The sequence below is a fragment of the Notechis scutatus genome, chromosome 1 (genome assembly GCF_049901735.1).
Source record: "Notechis scutatus isolate UNSWTSFEM ecotype Mainland chromosome 1, rNotScu1.2, whole genome shotgun sequence".
NCBI classification, from domain to species: Eukaryota; Metazoa; Chordata; class Lepidosauria; order Squamata; family Elapidae; genus Notechis; species Notechis scutatus.
In genome coordinates this window covers 323,397,069-323,418,370 of record NC_142009.1, presented here as the reverse complement: position 1 = coordinate 323,418,370, position 21,302 = coordinate 323,397,069, and the positions used below count along the sequence as shown (strand labels likewise).

Here is a 21,302-nt window from a genome sequence, read left to right as displayed (position 1 = left end):
ACCTTGGCAACTTTAAGACTTGTGGACTTCAACTTCAATTCTGGGAGTTGAAGTCCACAAGTCTTAAAGTTGCTAAGGTTGGACACCCCTGTTCTACAGGGTTTGGTGTCTGAGTGTCTTATATATAGATTAAAAATAGTTTGGTGTCTTGTGTCGTATGTATAGATAAAACAAGGGTTACAGCACACTTTCTGAATGTACAGTAGTGGGAATAATAATGACAAATACTGAGAATTGGCTCATACAAGTTATAATACTAATAAATAATCTTTACATTTCTTTTTTTTTTTAAAAGAAATTCTCCAAAATGAATCTGCTTAGAGAATGCATGCCTTGGTCATTAGATCTGATTAATTTATTAGTTTAGGACCCCATGTGCATAGTGTTATATATTGTGGTACTTGAACCAACAAGCAGGTAGGAGAGAAGCAACAACAACTGTGAGCGTGTTTCTGCCGCTTTTTCTGACTCAGATAAATCTTGCTTCTATGCCAATCATTTTCTCTCTTCCGTTGAAAAGTGAGAACAGTTATGTTTCTGTAAATTTTTGATTGGTACGCTTTCTCTCTGTTTGCTAAAAAAGATACTTTGCAATTTCCATGTTCGATTGAGGACACAGTAGGGACTGATTTTCTCCCTTTCTGATCTGCTTGCTGATTGACCAATAACAGTGTTGTGGAGTGACAGCTTTTACATCTCTAGACACGGTGATAATATATATAAAGTGAAGCAGGCACAGGCAATTTTGCAGCCACTTTGTAAACATGGGAAATGTTAACTCCAAGGGCAATGACAGCAGCAAGTCAGTCATGCCAGCTCCCTCAGAGCTGCTGTTCTGTGGCTCATTTTCCAACAAGTGGAATGAAACAGTCTTTCTGGAAAATGTGCGACTGACCTCCAAGATCTTGTCGGCTCTCCAAACTCGCTCAGAGAGCCGAGGGTTGCAAGAAAGCAACCCACAGTTTACTCCCCGATTCCTGAGTACCAACTCTGTCTTTCCTTCCATAGCTACCTCTCTCAAAGAGCACTCCTGCAGGGCCCTCTTGGGCCCGGATGGCAGAACCCCTGGCTTGCCCCAGAACCTCGGCATGACAATTGGGCAGAGGGGAAGTTTGCCGTCTCAGCTAAGCACCACTTCTGCTGGGGCTGTTGGTAAGCTCGGGTGAGTAGGCACTTTGCTGGATACAAATGGCTGCTTTTGGGCATTTTTATCTGGAACCTGGGCTTATCCTGCCTGGGAAGAAATAACTGCTCATCTTTAACGTCTTTCACAGTGCTCCACTTTCTATTTTTCTTCTGGGAAAAAAAGAGAGCTTGGGTCTTACTGCTGGACTCTTTTCTATCAAAACACAAACTCAGGCTTGATGTGTTTACCATGATTTTAATGGAAACTCTGGGTTTATGGAGTGTGGGGGGGAGTATTAGCTTAACGGTAGTGCAATTTCATATTGTAACTTTGCAGCACATGTGCAAATCCATGCCTGAGTGGGCATCCACAGGGGCAGATATACAGGGTTTTTTGTTTTGTTTTTTACATTTTGGCCAAGTGTACAAAATATGAATTTTGTCTGTTCAGTTTGCTGAAGGGAATATGCTATTTTGGATTGAGTATACAGAGTTTTGTTCTAACCAAGTCAGGAAATAACAATGGTTCCCAGTCTTTGGGGGATTCAGTGGAAGAAGTTGGATTATCAAATAATCAGCTTTATAGGCATAGCTACTAGGTCAGAACAGCAACCTGATGAATAGAGAATCAAGAAGGAATTCTAAATTTACCACCAAACAGTAGCCATAAAATTAATTCTTAGTATATTTACATCTCGTCTTTGTTAGATGAGTTTTGAATGGATTTATTTTCCCATAGACATTCTGCATGATAGTTTTATAAATCCTTAATATGCTTTGGGTTTTTAACACCATCAATGTGGAGAGCTTCAATTGCATAAAGTTTTCTGCATGAGGAAGGAAACTGTTTTTAGCCATCAGCACTAGAAAATGATCCATGGCTTTGCTGCTCCTTTTCTAGTTCTTCTGTAATTATCAGACATTTATTGGCAGCTTCCTAAGTGTAGCCCTTCCATGGATTTTTGACTTTTTGAGTTCATTCTTTAATACCTGTGAGTGCTGTCACTATTTTCTCATGCGACTGCAGCAGCACTCTACATTGGCAGTATCCCTATTCTTCCTCGACAATCTCAAGATGCCTTTCCAAACTAAGCACAAGGGTACTTCAGGACTGCTTCTCTTCTTCAGTTGTTCACTGGAAGCATTCATCAGAATAAGAAACATCCTAATAAGAAAATAGCTTGTGCAGTGACTCAGTCATGGGGCAAGAGCTGATCTGGTTCAATGTTTTCCTTTGACTATTCAGACTCACTGGGGGAGAGATGGATGAAGGGGATGGTGGCTTCATGAAACTTAAACCAGCCTCTGAAGATGTTGTCTCACTGGCACCATCAGCCACGGAATCAGTTTTTGTGGAAGGTAAGCAGCTTCTCATGTTAAATCGTATAAAATCAGTCACATCACCTGAAGCTAAAATCACAAGACTGCATCTGATTTACTTTGGCCGTATCATGCGTGTAAATTCATTCACATCAATAAAGAAGATGGGAGTCACACCTGGCAGTCTTGCCCTTAATAACAAAGCCTTTGTATGGCCATACTTGAAATACTGCATCCGGTTTTGGTCACTATAATATAAAAAACAGAGTTGAGACTCTGAAAAGAATGCAGAAAAGTGCAACAAAGATTGGGGAACTGGAGGCTAAAACATAAAAACAGTTGCTGGAATTGGGTGTGTTTGTTTAATGAAAAGAAGGACTAGGGGTCACATGATAGCAGTATTCCAGTATTTGAGGGGCTGTCACAAAGATTTGGGGGTGGGGGGAGAACAGAGCACCAAAAGGCAAGACAAGAAGCAATAGATGGAAACTAATTAAGGAGAGAAGCAACCTAGAATTTCCTGGCAGTTAGAACAATCAATCAATGGAACATCTTGCCTTCAAAAGTCATGAGTGTTCCATCACTGCAGGCTTTCAAGAAGAGACTGGGCAGCCACCTGTCTGAAATGGTGTAGATTCTGCTGCTCCTGCAGGGAATTGGACTAAATGACCTCCAAGGTCCCTTCCAACTCTGTTATTCTGTGTTTGTTGGAGAATGCAGTGATGCTAGGAATGGTTAGTGGAACATTAACAAGGGGCAAGCAAAGAACATGCTGGCTTGATAACATCAAATCTGATGAAAAGTTGAACATACAACAAATGAAAGAAGCTATGCTTGACAGCGTAGCATGGGGAGCACTTGCCTATAAGGTCACCAAGAATCCGATACATCTGAGAGATGAGTCTGGCTCATCTCTCAGACCAGTTTACTACTGGAATGAACAAAGAACTGGTTTGTACAACAGATTGGGTTGCTCTGGTTCTTCCAGAAGTCACCTGATCTCAGAAAAAGCCTGTTGCAAAGTTAGAATAGCAATAGCACTTATACTTACATACCACTTCACAGTGCTTTATAGCCCTCTCTAAGCAGTTCACAGAGTCAGCCTATTGTCCCCAACAATCTCGGTCCTCGTTTTACTGACCTCAGAAGGATGGAAAGCTGAGTGAACTTTAATTTAATGAGCCGTGGTGGTGCAGTGATTAGAATGCAGTACTGCAAGCTACTTCTGCTGACTGCCAGGAGTTCAGCAGTTCAATCGTCACCACCTCAAGGTTGACTCGGCCTTCCATCCTTCCAAGGTGGATAAAAATGAGGACCCACATTGTTGGGGGCAATAGGCTGACTCTGTAAGCTGCTTAGAGAGGGTGGTAAAGCACTGTGAAGCTGTATATAAGTAACTGCTATTGCTAATAACTGGTGAGACCTGAACTCCTGGAATGAGCAGTGAGTTAGTCTGCAATACTGCCTCCTAACCACCATGGCTCTTATCCAGAATACTTCTGGAGTATTTGAAATGCCCGGTTTCTAGGTTAGAACCCTTCATTTTCCACATCTGTAGCAGGGAGTTGAAACTGCAAGATCTGCAAGACAAGTCAAACTAGAAATCCCGTTTTCCAGGGTCATACCCTTGGGTCCATTGCCTATGCCATTCCTTCATTTTCCTTCTTGTCCCAGAGTTCTTAGTGTGAAGAGCATGGCTAATGAACCATACCAATAGTTAGATGTCTATCCAACCCAACGTTTTTGTTTCATGTGGTGGCCACACAGATGCCTTGGCAAAGCACCCCAAAAGCAACTTGAAGACAGCAGAACCACCTTGTTGTTTTTTTTTCCTGCTGGAATCTTGCAGGTGGACCACTGCTGAAGTCAGGCGCTCCAAGTTAACCATGCCAAATCCTTAGCCTTTGAGTTTGAGTTCTTTTTCTCTTCCCTTCTATACAGCTCCTGTGTGCACTTGTGGCTGCCCTCCCTCCAGTGTGTAATGATAAATTCAAAGGTGCATTTTGCAATGTGTGAATATTTTCTAATAGTTAGGGGACTACTACAATTGTAAGTTTTTATAGCAACAAGGTGGTTGTTTTCTCTGAGCTCAAAAGGTTCCTTTTGGTTCTTTTGCTGCATCTTCTCTTCACTTCTCACTATCTACATCTATGAGGGCTATAATGATCATTTATCCATAATACGTCCTGGGCATTGCATTGCGCAGTATACATTTTATAAAATCTTTTTGAGCGTTTGACCCTTCACAAATTAAAAATGATTATGCAGTCCTTTAGATTTCCACTCTGGTTTTATTTTATTTTATAATATGGGAACTTTTCTACAAATGATTAGTAGATAGATACAGAGGTTAGATGAGTGGATTTATGTGAAAATATGGACTACATGGGAAAGAAAAACTTGACTAGTAAATATTTTGATGATTATATAACTGATGTCAATATGGAAGATAGTATTCTTTCTAATAATGATTGATATTATCTTATATATGTTTGTATGAATATGATTATAATGATTGTGATGTTTATAACACTTTGGACACCTAGAAAACACACTATTCAATATAGAAACAGAATTTGTGATACAAAACCATAAAAAAAATCCATTCTGGTGATAATAACTCTGATCTCTTTTTGTTTTTCCTAATAACGGTATTTTGAACGCTTCTCTGAATATATATACCTGCATTCTCATCTGAGCTGTGACTCTTCCCATTCCAGATGTTCAGTTTGCCTCCCTGAGGAATGAACTGGAGACAGACGCTCGGGAGTTTGCTGCCCAGTCTTGGAGTCTGGCAGTAGAGCAGTCATATGTGAAGCAGCAGGAGCGGGATGTTATTAAAAGGCAGGATGTCATATATGGTGAGCTTTTCTGCCTCTTCTCCACCAGACTTAATTGAAAGTATTTACTCTGCTGCTTTCGTTCACATGTATGCAAAATTTTGACCTGAAGGTAGTGCTTGTCTTGAAATTGGGCATAGACTACTGATTGTGGGCCTGGTGTGCTCTCCTTTTTTTGGAAGTCAGCGAGATGGTAAAGAAATGTGTGTTGAGTGGCTGGCTTTCTAGGTGGGTTTGTCTCTGGCCAGTCAGAGAGGCTTGATGTTGATGTCTTCTCCCTTTAGAGTTGATGAGGACAGAGATGCGCCATGTCCGGACTCTGAAGATCATGTTGAAAGTCTACTCCCAAGCCATGCGAGAGGAGCTGCAGTTCAGCAATTCTGATATCCACCGTCTTTTCCCATGCGTGGACGATTTACTGGAGCTTCATAGAGCTTTCCTCTTCCAGCTGAAGGAACGTCGGAAAGAGTCTTTGGAAGAAGGTAGCGAATGCAACTATATCATCCAGAACATTGGGGACATCCTGGTGCAACAGGTGAGTGTTTAGGTGTAGTTTTTGCTTATGGAATTGGAATTGGATAGGCAGGGGTGTGTGTGTCATCCTAAGATGTATAACACTTAGCTAGTTCAGAGGGGGAATTTTGTCTTTTTCAGCAGGCTTCCATCTGGAAAATAGGCAGTGGGCTGTCATGATATTTATGAGGGAAAAAAGCTACAAATCTTAAGTGCATATTAGAGCCACTAGCTTTGCATGTGAACTGTAGTTAGATGTATTCCAAGTGGCATGTCTAGGAAAAAGGCTATTTTTTATCTTTGATTCTTGTCAGCAGAGATAATACTGAGTTAGATGTACTCTCTCTATGCCTCCTAAAATATGATCTCCCTGTTGTGAGAAATTGGCTGTTTTATTACTTGGTTCATCTGCATTTTCTCTCTCAGGACTGTGTCATGCGCTAGCTTAGAAATTACTCAATTCTCAATACCCCATTCTCACCTTTTTTTTTTTTGCCTTTTTAGTTGAGATACATGATATACTGTATGCTGAGCTGTGATGTCTGTTTTTCAGATACCCCAGAGTGTGCTGGGTGCAGCTTGCTTTTCTCCCAAATGTTAGTTGTTCCTGACTGTGCTTTCCTTATTTAGTTTTCAGGAAAAACAGGAAATAAATTGAAGGAGAAATATGGCATTTACTGCAGCAGCCACAGTGATGCTGTGAGCTACTATAAAGAGCTGATGCAGCAAAGCAAGAAGTTCCAAAACTTGATTAAGGTAAAAGACGAGGGATGGTTACAGATGGGAACTGATCTCATTCTGTCATTCTTTTGGTTCTGTTGAAATTTGATATAGCAGTAGCACAATACCTAACTCTGTTCTTAGTGATTTTGGTAGTTTTCAGAAATGTTGCACGCAATGCACAGAGATAGAGGGAAAGAGGCCTTTAGACAGTTCATTGTTTCTTCCTATACAGAGAAAGACCTGATACCATGTGCTTCTGATGTTTTTTGAGGCAAAGTGTTCAAAGGGAACATTTTTAAAAAAGCCGGTCTAGAATAAGGTCATGATAAAACCCCTCCTTTACAGGAAATCCTTTACTTACAGCCATTTCTTTAGCAACCATTCCAAGTTACAATGGTGCTGGAGAAAAAAAAGGTGACTTACAAATGGTACCTTGCACTTAATGACCACGGTCACATCACTAAAATCCGGCTGCTTGGCAACTGGCATGTAGTTACAATGGTTGCAAGTGCTGGGATCACATGAATCCCGATTTGTGACCTTCCCAGCCTGTTTTCAACAAGCAAAATCAATGGGGAAACCAGATTTGCTTAATGACCATATGATTTACTTAACATCCACAGTGATTTGCTTAACAACTGTAGCCAAAAAAAAAGGTTGTAAAATTGGGACGACTCACTTAACAGCCACCTTGCTTCGCCATGGAAACTCTGGTCCCAACTGTGGTTGTACATCAAGGACTACCAATATTATGACCAAGAGAAGTATGTAGGTGCCACATTAGGGATCAAGCTTGACTAAAGGTACTCTACTGTTAATAATAGATGTTTCAACAAAAGTGTAGTTCATGAAAGAGTTGAATGCTGTGCTTATTTCCTCAGTGATTTACTAAGCTTATTGCCATATACACTAGTAAGGGTGCTGGGTTAGAAAGATTTTTGAAATGTGATGCAGCCAGACTTTCTCTCGGAACCAAGAAGACAGGATGTGGAACAAAGAGAAAGAATTATAATGTATCTTTAGAATTCCTTGCACAGAAAACTCTGCAGATTCATTTACTGAAGTGATAGAATGATTTTTCCAGGTTGTGCTAACTGAAAAATGATTGGTTACAGAAAAGGGAGAAAGTTAAGACAAATCGTGAATGCATGATTTCACATACCAAAGAAGAATAAGGAGAGGACAGGTCATTTTGCTTCATTTCTTCTACTTTTTGACGAAAGAAATGAAAGGCGTGGTATTAAATTCACCTGTTAGTAAGTATATTTGGTGGATGTGATATATTTCAGAAAATCAGCAATTCTTCCATTGTGAGACGGCTTGGTGTCCAAGAGTGCAATCTTTTAGTCACCCAGCGCATCATGAAGTATCCTGTCTTGGTGGAGCGCATCATTCAGAACACTGAAGGTAAAAAAACTTGACATATTAAAGGCACTTATTTAGCCACTTTTGACTCCTACCTTTTATCACAGGGGTCAAACTCGATTTCATTGAGGGACACATCAGGGTTGTATTTGACCTCCGGGGTGGGTGTGGCCAGCTTGACATCACTCCTGTCAGGGTCGCCCAAGTGCTCTATCAGCGAAAACAGGTTCCCAAGCTCCGTTTTCAGCTGTGATAGCCTCCTGCAACCCTCTCCCAAGCTCCATTTTCACTAGCAGAGGGTTGCAGGAGGCCATGGCAGCCAAAAATGGAGCTTGGGAACCCGTTTTTGCTGGCAGAAGCACTGGGATCCGGCCCCTGGGCCTTGAGTTTGACACCCCTGCTTTATCAGAAGGGCTCACTAGGCAGCACAATTCACCCCAAGCAACATAGGGAACATGGCAAAACTGTTGTTTAGATGCAGAATTTGACTTTTCAGTATATTTTTTTTTTATTCCTGGGCCCTGGATAGTATTCCTTCCCAAATGCTTTCAGACAGACCCTTCTCATTGGTCAGGTTGCATATCCAGTTATTAAGTGAAACATTTCCCCCCCCCGCTCCTCTTTCGGTAGCATCAAACATCTTCTAGGTGGCTAATATATATAAAAAAACCAAATCCTTAAGCAGGGCCAAACCTAGTAATAAACAAATTCACTAACTTGTATGTAGGCTGATTCTCAACAACTCCAATTGAATCAGGAAAAAGATAATGGGAAAGGTCTTTAGTATTGCTACCAAGAAAACTACAAGGTTCTGGCCATATTTGCTGGACCCCTCCCCAGAACTACTTGTGACCTGTCCTGACAGTTACCCCACCCTTTGTCGCAGGATTGGATTTTGACTCACCAGCCTGCATTTATGGCCATTTATAACATCTTGTGGTCACATGACCACAATTTATGACTTTTTTTCCCCTGGAAACCATTGTTTATTTCTGGATTCCAGCAAAAAAATTCCCACTGGGTACAATGGGTTCACTTAACAACTGTGCTGTTCACTTAATGACCACCACGAAATGGTAATAAAATTGATGGTCTCCCAATTAACAGCTGCCATGACTTTCAACTGTAATTCTAATCTCAGTTATAGTCATGAGGATTAATTCTGTGTTGTTTATTAATACTGTCTGAATGTATGTATGTATGTATACAAATATGTGCAAAACGTAAGTATAATCTAAAACCTATGCTGTTAGTCACTGAAAAGGATCAGCGAAAGGTCATAATTAACAGATTTAGAATGATTTAGGTTGATGGTATTTTATCTCTGGTCTCTAAATGTTTTCTCCTGCAATCAGTTTGGTAATTCTGAGAATGCTACAAAATGCTGGCGCCATTTTTTGTTCTATGGACTAATCCAGATGGCAAAGAGTTAATACGCACTGTAGCTGTCTCACTTCATCTTTGCAGTCACCACAAAGGAGTATGAAGACCTGACCAAAGCATTGTCGCTTATCAAGGATGCCATCACAGCTGTTGACACCAAGGTGAATGAGTCTGAGAAACAGCAGCGCCTTCGGGAAATTGTAACCAAGATGGAACTCAAGTCTTCTGGAAAGTTTAAGAATGGCCTTATCTTCCGGAAGGAGGATATGCTTCAACGGCGCCTCCTACTGGCTGGGATGCTGTACTGGAAAGCTGCTTCAGGGCGTCTAAAAGGTGAATTCTGTGGGGTGTCTGTTCTCCTTTTCAGGTGCTTGCTGCATTACTCAGTAATCAGACACACAGGAGTGTCTATTCCAGGGCTCTCCAAACTTGGCAACTTTAAGACTTGTGGACTTCAACTCCCAGAATTCTGGGAGTTGAAGTCCACAAGTCTTAAAGTTGCCAAGTTTGGAGACCTCTGGTCTATTCTGTATATTGGAAGAAAGAGACTTGTCTCATGCTTGGCTTGCCCAATTAAACTTTTGCAAAATAGCATTTAGTAATTGGCTTCTGTCCCCAAAGATCCTGCCCAGTTGAGAGGGAGGCATTGACTGAAATGATGACTTATTTATTGAATCAGTGTCTTTCTCAGGCACCCAAGGGAAGGACAAAACATTTTCTTCATTTGTGACAAAAATTGACTTCCAACCGTTTCACACTTCAAAGCTGTGTCATGTTAACCCCGTGATATAGGTGCACTTTCTTCTCTTTGGAGTATTAAATTTGGCCTGCTGATCTTAAGCAAGGAACTTCTTGCTCATGTTGTTCTTATCTGCCTTCTGCTCTGATGTGAGTCATCCTGTGAAGCTCAGTCGCTTTTTAAAGTTCTCATTGAGCTTCTTCTCCTTCCCTCCTCCAGAAATGTTTCTCTCTCTCTCTCTTTTTCCTTTCCTTTTTCCTTTTGATTTTCTGCATATCTTTGAGCCCATCTCCACCTGACTGGTTAATCCTGTATCTGAGTAATGTTTCTTTGGCATCATGAAAATCGACAACTCTGAAAATGGGTTTTCTGTTGATATAAGAGATTCAGTTTCCTTGTTAAAAATTCCCCCCCCCCCTTTTATATTTAGGGATGCGTTTAAATTATCTTAGGTATCGTTTTCAACATGACGTTTGAGCGGCAAATAGTGAAATGAATATTTGCTCAGAAAAGCTGATGCAAAGTCAGGTGGACAGATATTCTAATCTAGGAAAACTAGTGTTACGGCTGTAGATGATAGTGGAAATTTGGATTGGTATTTTGGGATGGCCAAACATTGGAGCATCCATAGTCAGTCAATGAAATGATCAGAGTATAAAACTGTACCCCAGAAAGTTTCTTATAGTGTTGTAGGTAAATGTACTAGCGCTGGACTAAAATGACACTATTCTGACTAATCCCCCAAAAGGAAAAATTCAACAGCAAATGACCTTGAATTAGTGCCTAGCTAGCTGTTAGAATGTTTAAAAAATTACTTGTTCTGCTTGAAAGGATTATTTTGTTTTCAACTTCCCTTTTTCCAATAATTTTGGCAGATATTTTGGCTGTTCTGCTGACAGATGTGCTTTTGCTGTTGCAAGAGAAAGACCAGAAATACATGTTTGCATCTTTGGTATGTATTTATCTCTGCTAAGGATAGGCAGCGTGGTATGGAAAACCTGGAACTTTCTGTAGTTTCTGTAATAACAGATAAATCTGAGCTACAGTGAAAAACTCTGGTTTGATTGGGTCTCGGCCAAGAAAATTCTAGGAACCCAGCATGTCTTTGCCTCAGTCCACTAACTACTGGCTTCAGCTTTTGTAACTTCCTGCAGGTTTTTTTAGATATGTTCATTACTACACAAAAGCGCAACTGTTTGAGAGCCGATCAGCAAAATGGCATGCTCTTTATTATCATACAGTTGGAATGAATATTTTAATGTTTTTAAACATGACAGTTGAATTTATTTACTAATACTGAGTTTTATTGGAAAATTTATATTGTCTCTGGTTTCCATTGCATTGCAGTCCTATTTATTTAGTATTTTTTTCATTTATTTAGTATACTTATTTAGTGTATTTTCATTTAATTACTAGTATACATATTTGTTTAGTATATTTTCATTTATTTACTAGCTATTACAATTATAATTAACAAATGTGCAATAAATACCCTTTCATCTGTTAAATCAAAATACTGATTTTAATGCATTTATATGCATTTATAATTTAAGCAAATTAGCAAGTTGGATTCTTCGGTGTGTGTCTGTATGTGTGTGTGTATGCTTGTGTGCCCCTGTGCGCATCTTTCAAACTGATTATACCAAACAAAGGCTTTCCGTGCGGAGGAACTATCAAGAATAACAAAATAATAGAGTTGGGAGGGACCTTGGAGGTCTTCTAGTCCAGCGGTCTCTAACCGCAGAAATTTTGGTGGTCCGCAGAGAAATTATTTGCATTTTTTATATTGCACTAAATACTATTTATCTTTTTAAAAAAATCATATTAGTGGTCCATGGAATTTAAAATTATGAATTTAGTAGTCCCTGAGGTTCGAAAGTTGGCAACCCCTTCAGTCCAATTCCCTGCTCAAGCAGGAGACTTTATACCATTTCAGACACATGGTTGACCAATTTCTTCTTAAAAACCTCCCGTGGTGGAGCACCCACGACTTCTGAAGGCAAGCCATTCCATTGAAGAGACACCCAGCTCTGTCTTCAATGCAATAGTCCTTCAGGATTTCAACAGTAAACACAACCAGCTATTTGACCTGACTTAGTCTCCCTTGCCCAGTATAACCTAGCCAGCAGCAATTATCTGGGCTTTCAGACAGAAAAGGATCTTTCCCAGCTAGGCAGAGATAATCAGAGACAAGCAGGGATCTTTGGGATACTTTTCCTACTTCCTTTCACTCTTTCCAGATTAATCAGATTTACAAGTATAAAGTACTGTGTAAAGAAGAAATACTACAGCTTTTTAGGATTGTCATAGATGGACATGATGATGATGATGATGTATCTTGCATCACAGGACTCAAAGCCACCGGTGATTTCCTTGCAAAAACTGATAGTCCGAGAAGTAGCCAATGAGGAACGAGCCATGTTCTTAATCATTGCTTCCAAGAAAGGACCAGAGATGTATGAGATTCACACCAACTCCAAGGAGGAAAGGAATATCTGGATGACGCAAATTCGCAGGGCAGTGGAAAAGTGAGCATATAAAATATTTTGTTCTGTTTTTCTCTCCTGTATTGAGTTGAGATCAGACTAAGTGGCTTTTCCATACCTGTTATTTTGTCATCATAAGGAAATACAAGTAGTCCTTGGTTGATGATAGTAATTGGGACCAAGAATTTCTGTTGATAAGCAAGGTGGTCGTAAGGCACAACATCCGGTGACAGCATTGCTCAGCAACAACAATCCCAATGCTCCCCATTCCCATCATTAAGTGAGGATCTCTGGTTGTTAATTAAGACCCAGGTGGAAAGCTCTGCAACAGGCATGAAAGCAATAGCAATAGCATTTAGACTTATATATCGCTTTACAGTGCTTTACAGCTCTCTCTAAGCGGTTTACAGAGTCAGCATATTGCCCCCAACAATCTGGGTCCTCATTTTACCTAACCTTGGAAGGATGGAAGGCTGAGTCAACCTTGAGGTGGTGATGATCCAACTGCTGAAATGCTGGCAGTCAGCAGTCAGCAGAAGTAGCCTGCAGTACTACATTCTAACCACTGCACCACCACAGCTCGAAAAGTGCACGGCATAAGCACGGTGGTTGATAGCATGAGTGGCTGTTGCCAGGTGGAGAGGTTGTGCAAATGGCCCACAAGGCATAGTGTGAGGTCAGAGAGGGCTGCTGCTAACCAAGGAAGGGGCAAGGGATTTACTGGAGTGTCTTGTGACCTTCCCTGCCAGCCTTCACATTGACTTTTCTTGTGGGAAGCTGGCAGGGAAGGTTGAGAATAGGATCACATCACCATAGGATGCTGCAGCCATTGTACGTGTGAGTTGATTGCCCAACGCCTAAGTTGCGATCATGGTAATGTAATAAACAGCCAGAACTTTGAGGATTGGTTTTAAGTCTCCTTTTTCAGCACCATCATAACTTCAAATGGTTGCTGAACGAATGGTTTATGAAAAGAGCCTTCTTTCCAGCTAAATATGACATTAGGACTCCTTTCTGACCAGGACTTCAATGGCTTATATTTCTTTGCAGTTCTGATGAAGAGGACAGTGTCCTTGCTGATCCAGAAGAGGAAAAAAAGCAGGCTGAAAGGAGAACTGCAAAACTGAAAGAATTTCAAGGTAAAGGCTCTTGTCTTGCAAAATTGTATATTATAAGAGGGTTGGGTTTGCCTGATTCTGGCGACTTATTCTTTCCTTCCTTGCAAAATGTGCAATCTCACATTTTGCAAGGAAGGAAGAGGAAGACAAGGGAAGTTACTATCAGACCCTTTGGTTGTGAATTGATCTGTAAAAGCATTACAGGTAGTCCTTGACTTACAACTATTCATTTAATGACCGAAGTTCCAACAGGACTGAAGTGATATGACTGGTCCTCACACTTATGATCATCACAGTCCTCCCCCGCCCCCCAGTCACTGGTAAAAATGTGGGCACTTAGCAACCAGCGTATATTTACAATGGATGCCGTGTCAAAGTCACACGATCGGCATTTCTAATCTTCCCAGTTGGCATCCGAGAAGCAATGGGGGAAGCTGCATTCACGTAACTGTGATTTATTTTGATTATTTATTAAATTATGTACCAGCCACCTCACTGTCTGAGGTGACTCTGGGCAGCTTATAATATAATAAATACAGTGATTCTCTTAACGATGGCAAAAAAAAGTCATAAAATCGGACACAACATCTGTTGGTCACAGTTGTGGTTGTAAATCAAGAACTCTCTTTCTCTTTGTCATCTTGCAAACAATGCCTGAAGAATGGGTTGCTGGGCTTGCTGTTGTTGCAGCAGCAGCCATCCAAGCACCATGACGTTGAGTTGTCTCTTCCCTTCTCCCTTCCCCTTCTCCACTCTCTAGAGCGTTTGAACATGAAAGATGATCTGATCGTGCAAAGTCTAAACGAGAAGCAACAGATCTACCAGGAGATGGCAGATATGATTGGTTTTGAGGACCTGGCAGCTGGCTCCCGCTTCCGGTTTATCAACAGAGTGGATTCTCCAGAGACCTTACAGGGGGAGTCCATCCTCAAGCAGGCAGTGATAGAAGGTGGGTGCCCTGGAGGTGAAAGAACAGGGAAGATACTATATGATAGGACCATGTAATATGGGGTAGCCCTTAATGGATGACCATAACGGAGTCCAAAATTTCCGTTGCTAAGCAAAGCAGTTGCAAAATTAATTTCGCCCCACTTTACAATCTTTCTTGCCACAATTGTTAAGTGAATCACTGCAGTTAAGTTAATAACATGGTTGTTAAGTGAATCTGGCTTCCCCATTGATATGCTTGTGATAAGATTGTGAAAGGGGATCACATGCCCGGTATTCAGCATGTACATTGGAGAGCATAATTGTTCACAGCAATAAACGTCTCCTCCTCTTTTCCTACTCAACTGCCTTCTTGGCTGCTGTCTCCTAGTGGAGAGCCTTCAGAACCTGATCTTCACCCAGCTGGCCAGTGCAAGCTCTCATCCTGAAGATTCCAGTGGGTCTGGGTTGCTGAGGCGAGCTGAGACTTTTGGAGGATACGACAGTGCCATGACAGGTCTGTCAAAAGAGGAATGGAGGAAGGAGCCTGAGGAATGAGTGACTTGTGATTACTGCTCCTCCTGCAGACGGAATGTCGTTGTATAGAGATGTTTTAAATCCTGCCTACTTGGCTGAGCCCAGTTTGTACTATTTTAGTCTCTGCAAGAACTCCATCAGTGTTGAATGATCTTGCGGTGGTCTTCCCCCCCCCCCCCCACCCCACCCCAAAAAAATTAACGTTATATGCTGCCCATCTCATTATCCAAAGCAGCACTGCATGGCTTACAATACAATAAAAGCACAAACATAAAACATATACAAAGTGTAGAAACAAATAGAGGGTTTAATTCCTATGGGTCTTGGATTTATTTATGTAATTCAGGGCAAATAAATTAAAAATAGAGGAAAAAAAGAAGAGAGTTTTGGGAATTCTGAATTGTCCTTTATTTTTCAGCTGGCAGCTTCAAGAAGAAAGTCTGTGGTGGAGAGCAGCGGGCGCCAGATCAGCGAGGCACCCCAGGCAATTCACAGCAAGTGCAGCAAGAGCTCGCATCTGCTGGAGAGGAAGGGCTGTGTTTGGTAGGTGGAATTTGCTCTCCAAAATCTCTGTATTTATTTCCTAATCATGTTGGAAATAGTGATGGCTATGGGCTTCTTTTTCCCAGGAGGTTTTTAGCTCAGTTTGAAAAACATCGGGCTATTCCTTCCTCCCCTTTAGCAATTGAAAATCTGGACGGCATATAAGTTGGAATGAAATGAACATATTTATATAACTCTTGTGCACATTGCAGATTTTTATCTTGTGAAAAAGCATCCTTGGTGCTCTCTGAGTTTAGTTGTTTGCTTGCAGATGTTGTATTATCTGACTAGGTAACATCATCAGTGCTAGGGAGTGTGGGATTTGCTTCCTGTTTATATACAGTAAGTTGTACCTACCTACCACGGTTGGTGGGGCTATGTTTTTTTTCTTCTCCTTGGTAGTTCCTTGATCATGGTATTATTTTCTGCTTGATTGTTTGTATGGTGTTAATCTCCTTATTTCATTGTTGGAAAGGATACATTTCACTCTTTGTTTTGTTCTTAGCGTTTTTATTCTCTTTTGAATGGTATGTAAATGTGGTTTATCTCTATGTGCCTGTTGATGGCAGATTTATCTAAATGCCAAGTTTCCAGAAATTCCCTAGCATTTTGGGATTTAGCTTGATCTAAAATGCTTAGTTTTTCAGTTGAAACCACGATTGAGTCTGTCCATGTGTTGTGAGATTAAGGACTTTTCATTGTGTCTTCTGACTGCTATCAATATTCATGAATGCACTCTGCTCGTCTTTTGCTTCTCTGTCTTACATTGTGACTGTTACAGACCTTACATTTGTTGTAGACTCGTTTTTTCTTCTTTGGCTACTGAGTCTTTTGATTTACTTAAAAGATGTTTTTGAGGGCTTTGTCATAAGAAAAAAGGAACAAATGACATTTTGGCCCTGCCCTTTCTGGTGTTACCACCTTATGTCCACCTGTGATCCTCAGAAGAAGGTATTATGTTGCTCCACCTTTCAGAGAATATATATCCCTGATTTAAGGTCTGGAAAGTCTTCCTTCACATCCCCAGTAAGTGTTGTAGTAAGTGAAATTTACTACAATGATTTGGGACAGTCAATACCTTAAAGTATTTCCTGTTTTACAGAATTGTGAAAGAGTAAATATGGTGGGAAGACTTAAGAGCCTTTGGGAGTCTGCTAGTAGGGAATGATATAAGCCCTCCCTTGTAAACCTTTTTTGTCTTAAGTGTTTGGTTGAACGGTGCATTGAATACAAACCCAGTTCCTGTGTTCACATAATGTGCCTGAATAATTAAGTACTGTATATTATGACTTAATGCCCTGATTCTTCTCCTATAGCATACTAAGATAATGGTTGGGTTTCGGTAGGCTGAACCACAGACATGTCAACCCCATTTTAGCTTAGCTTGGTATGTCATGTCAACCCAGCTTCTCAATTTTTTTATCCCGTCAGGTCAATAACACAAGACTGGAACATCATAGCAGCTTGCAACCACTGCTGTGGACTGAATCAGAGGTATTGGTCAATTATTTTCTCCATGATGGTGGAGAGCAGGAGAGCAATGCCCCCCCCTCCCCCACTTCTCCCCAGTTTGAGGGCCGCTTTATTCCAGAGATTGGGCAAAGCCAGGTCAAAAACTAAATTTGATGTCATTTAGTTGCATTATTATTGGGCTGCCCAAAATAATCTAAAAGCATTAAATACCATTAAATTAAATTAAACACAGGTCAATTTCAATTTATTTCATAATTATTCCTTTCAGTACATTAGAAATTACATTAGAAATTATGATTCATGTTCAAGTTCTGGAAGAGTTGTGGGATTCGGAGTATATTTCTGATGTAGATTTTAAAATCATATGCTCAACAAAAGGAGGTATACATTTTTTTTTCTCAGCCATTGATTTGACAGCACATTGGCAGAGCAGTTATGTTTTGCCCAAAGTAGATTTTGAGAAGATGGACAGGGTGGGTGGGAAGAGAGGCTGGGGTTCTGACGGAAAAACCCCTAACCTGATTGGGCCCATTTATGGCCCGCTGGTATATAGAAATAAGTTCTTGGTTCCTGATATTTGGGTGTGCAAACAATTAATCAGTGTCTCTCATGAAGACAGATATTAGGTAACACCTTCCTCTTTGTGTTTTCCCTCAGCTTGTTCAAAGGATACAGACACTCTTGCAGTTGCTGCTTAGTCTCCAGGTAAAGTGCCACTGTCTTTTCCTATCGTCACCCCTCACTTTTTTTTTTTTTTTTTTTTTTTTTTTTTTATGATTTGTGTTGGTGGAGCAAGAAGGACTAGCAAAATAACAAGATGGACAGTGACCTGAATGGAGAAGTCTTGGAGGAGGAAGGGGAAAAAAAGTACCTTTTCCAGTCTAGCATTCATTAGAAAGTCTTAAGATCTACTTAGTGTCCTGTTATGACATGACCATTTAATAAAAAATTCTTTCCATCAGTCTGAAAGGCAAGGGAGAGGCTTAAGATTTTGGTTTATTCCTGGGCTCTTTATTCCTTTACCTTCTTTCTAGGGTTGTCTCCATTAGCTGCCGTTTTGTTTGAAAAAAAGAGTAATGATTACGTTTTTACTTACAAATGTCTGTTACTTGTAAGTCATTTTGAGAGGATTGTTCTGGAGGGAGAATTATAAATAAGTGGGGATAGGAAAAACTTTCTGCTAGAGCAGGGGTGTCAAACTTGATTTCATTGAGGGCCGCATCAGGCTTGTGTTTGACCTCACGGGGCTGGGCGTGGCTGGGGGGGGCGTGGCCAGCTCGACATCACTCATTGAGACTCAGTTCTTGGCCACGACAGCCTCCTGCAGCCCTCTGCCAGCGAAAAGGGAGCTTGGGGAGGCCGCATGCAGCCCTCCTGGACTCCGTTTTCGCTTGCAGAGGCACTGCGGCCCAGTCCTTCGCTGTTCCAGGGTGGGCCCTTAGGCCAGATCTAAGCCTCCCATGGTCCAGATCTGGCCTGTGGGCCTTGGGCTTGATACCCCTGTGCTAGAGCATTAGGGGGACACAATTATGAACATCTTTCTGGGAGCGTTTCCACAGAACCAACCTGCGGGGTTTCCCTTCTCCCAGTTTTTTGATGGGGAAAACTCAGCAGTGCATCTTCCCCTCCACCCCTTCTCAGGCGGTGACAGCCCAGCAGGACAGCTACATTGAGTTTCAGAAGCAGTTCCGGCTGCAATCCACGCGAGGGAATTTGCTGCTGGATCAGGAGAGACAACGCAATTTTGAGAAGCAGCGGGAAGAACTGGCCAATGTGCAGAAATTGCAGAGCCAGTTGAAGACTGAGCAGCAGCGCTGGGAACGAGACTGTGACCGCCAGCGGCGCCAGATGGAGGTGGAGAAGAACCAGTTACAGGAGCGAGAGGAGGAGGCACGGCAGCTGATGGAGCGTCTGAACCAAGAACGGGAGGAGCTGGAACAGCAGCGAGAGGCCTATCAGCATGACTTGGAGAGGCTGCGGGAATCCCAGCGAGCCGTGGAGAAGGAGCGTGAACGTCTGGAACAGCTGCGCAAGCAGAAGAAGCAGCATCTAGTCTCGGGTGCCTTCTCGCCTGAGCCAGGCCAAGTAAGTGCTGGAAGGCCTATTGGAAAGATACAAGTAGTCCTTGACTTACAACCATTCATTTAGAGACCCTTTGAAGTTAAAATAGCAGTGCAAAAAGCGACTTTCACTTACAACCGTTGCAGCATCACTATAGTCACATGATCAAAATTTGGGCAAACGTGGCATATATTTATGAAGGTTACATCCTTGGTTCATATTCAAGAGCCGTGGTGGCGTAGTAATTAGAGTGCAATACCGCAGGCTACTTCTGCTACTGCAGCTGCCAGCAGTTCGGCAATTCAATCCTCACCAGCTCAAGGTTGACTCAGCTTTCCCTCCTTCCAAGGTGGGTAAAATGAGGACCTAGATTGTTGGGGGCGATAGGCTGATTCTGTAAACTGCTTAGAGACGTCTGTAAAGCCCGGCGGTATATAAGACTAAGTGAGCCATATGAGCACCATTTGCAACCTTCAATTGCCATTTGAGCTGACTTAGAAACTGGACTTAGGATAAGAACGGTTGCAGGAATTGGGTATGTCTAATCTAGTGAAAAGAAGGAGTAGGGGTGACATGATGGCAGTGTTCTAACAGCAAAGCCACAAAGAAGAGAGAGGGTCAACCTATTCTCTAAAGCAGGGGTCGCCAACCTTTTCAACCTCAGGGACCACCAAACTCATAATTTTAAATCCCAGGGACCACTAACCGGCTCTGTGGGCATGGCCTAATTTGTGGGTGTGGCTTGGTGGTCATGTGACTGGCTGGGCATGGCCTGTATGTATATAAATATTATAAATATTTATATAAATATTGAATTTTTTATAAAAAGCAACTTTTACCCAAAATCAGGCAAAGCAGGCAGGCAGATTGAGTTGCTCACAGAATCATTCAGTGATCTATCTATCTGCCATCGGCTAGCTCAGTCTGTCACATAAAATTTGCTTGCCGTGAGTCTGCACTGAATAATAGAACCTTCAGTCCTAAGGGAGGTTCAGCTGTGCTTAAAAGCAGAGCCGGAGATCTAAAGACTAGCTAGAAAGTAAGAAACCCAACCATTTCCTGCTTTCTAGCTAATCTAAATCTCCCAGCAGAGTAGAACAGCTGATGGTCAGAAAAAGGAAGCAGGCAAGTTTGCTGGGTAAGGAGTGAGTGGGCGGGGAGGGTTCCGTGGGCCATGTGGAGTGAGTGGGCGAGGAGGGTTCCGTGGGCCATGTGGAGTGGAGTGGGTGGGGAGGGTTTCCATGGGCCATGTGGAGTGAGTGGGCGGGGAGGGTTTCCATGGGCCATGTGGAGTGAGTGGGCGGGGAGGGTTCCCGTGGGCCATGTGGAGTGAGTGGGCGGGAGGGTTCCGTGGGCCATGTGGAGGAGTGGGCGGGAGGGTTCCGTGGGATGGGGGAGTGGGCGGGGAGGGCCATGGGCCATGTGGGTGAGTGGGCGGGAGGGTTTCCATGGGCCATGTGGGTGAGTGGGCGGGAGGGTTCCGTGGGCCATGTGGAGTGAGTGGGCGAGAGGGTTCCGTGGGCCATGTGGAGTGAGGGGCGAGAGGTTCCGTGGGCCATGTGGAGGAGTGGGCGGGGGTTTCCATGGGCCATTGTGTTTCTGCACAGGCTGGATTAATTGCTTTGGGTGGGGGGTGCACTGAGGGTGAGATTCCTCTACGGCCCACCAAAATTTTCTTGGGGCCCACCAGTGGGCCGCAGCCCACCAGTTGGCGACCACTGCTCTAAAGCACCTGAAGGCAAGACAGGAAGCAATGGTTGGAAACAAATCGGAAAGATACTACCTGGTATTAAGGAGAAACTTCCTGACAGTGAGAACAATTAATCAGTGGAACGACTTGCCTCCAGAAATTGTGAGTGCTCTAGATTTAGAATAGAATAACAGAGTTGGAAGGGATCTTGGAGGTCTTCTAGTCCAACCCCCTACTTAGGCAGGAAACCCTGAAATGGGATACAGCCATGGTGGCGAACCTATGTCAGGTGTGCCAGAAGTGGCACGCAGAGCCATTACTGCCGGCACACGAGCACTCACACAGAAAAGGCATATTGCGCATGCGCGTGCACTGCCTGCCCGACAGCTGATTGTTGGGTATCTGGCGCGCATGTGCGGGGGCGTGGCAGGCGCAGGAGACACGCATGCGCAGAAGCAT

The 21,302-nt window shown here is 42.4% G+C and overlaps 1 protein-coding gene across 1 annotated transcript in view; it reads left to right on the top strand.

Annotated features, from left to right (window-relative positions):
* Positions 1–21,302, top strand: part of ARHGEF18 (Rho/Rac guanine nucleotide exchange factor 18) — a 75,182-nt gene that overhangs the window by 48,954 nt on the left and 4,926 nt on the right. Inside the window, exons 13-28 of the mRNA XM_087952537.1 lie at positions 1,009–1,162; positions 2,372–2,484; positions 5,166–5,306; positions 5,570–5,820; positions 6,429–6,554; positions 7,811–7,928; positions 9,354–9,602; positions 10,884–10,960; positions 12,358–12,536; positions 13,545–13,633; positions 14,373–14,561; positions 14,931–15,056; positions 15,495–15,619; positions 17,051–17,113; positions 17,750–17,797; positions 18,734–19,177. Of these exons, the coding sequence (XP_087808663.1) occupies positions 1,009–1,162; positions 2,372–2,484; positions 5,166–5,306; positions 5,570–5,820; positions 6,429–6,554; positions 7,811–7,928; positions 9,354–9,602; positions 10,884–10,960; positions 12,358–12,536; positions 13,545–13,633; positions 14,373–14,561; positions 14,931–15,056; positions 15,495–15,619; positions 17,051–17,113; positions 17,750–17,797; positions 18,734–19,177 (2,492 nt within the window). The remainder of the gene's footprint in view (positions 1–1,008; positions 1,163–2,371; positions 2,485–5,165; positions 5,307–5,569; positions 5,821–6,428; positions 6,555–7,810; positions 7,929–9,353; positions 9,603–10,883; positions 10,961–12,357; positions 12,537–13,544; positions 13,634–14,372; positions 14,562–14,930; positions 15,057–15,494; positions 15,620–17,050; positions 17,114–17,749; positions 17,798–18,733; positions 19,178–21,302) is intronic.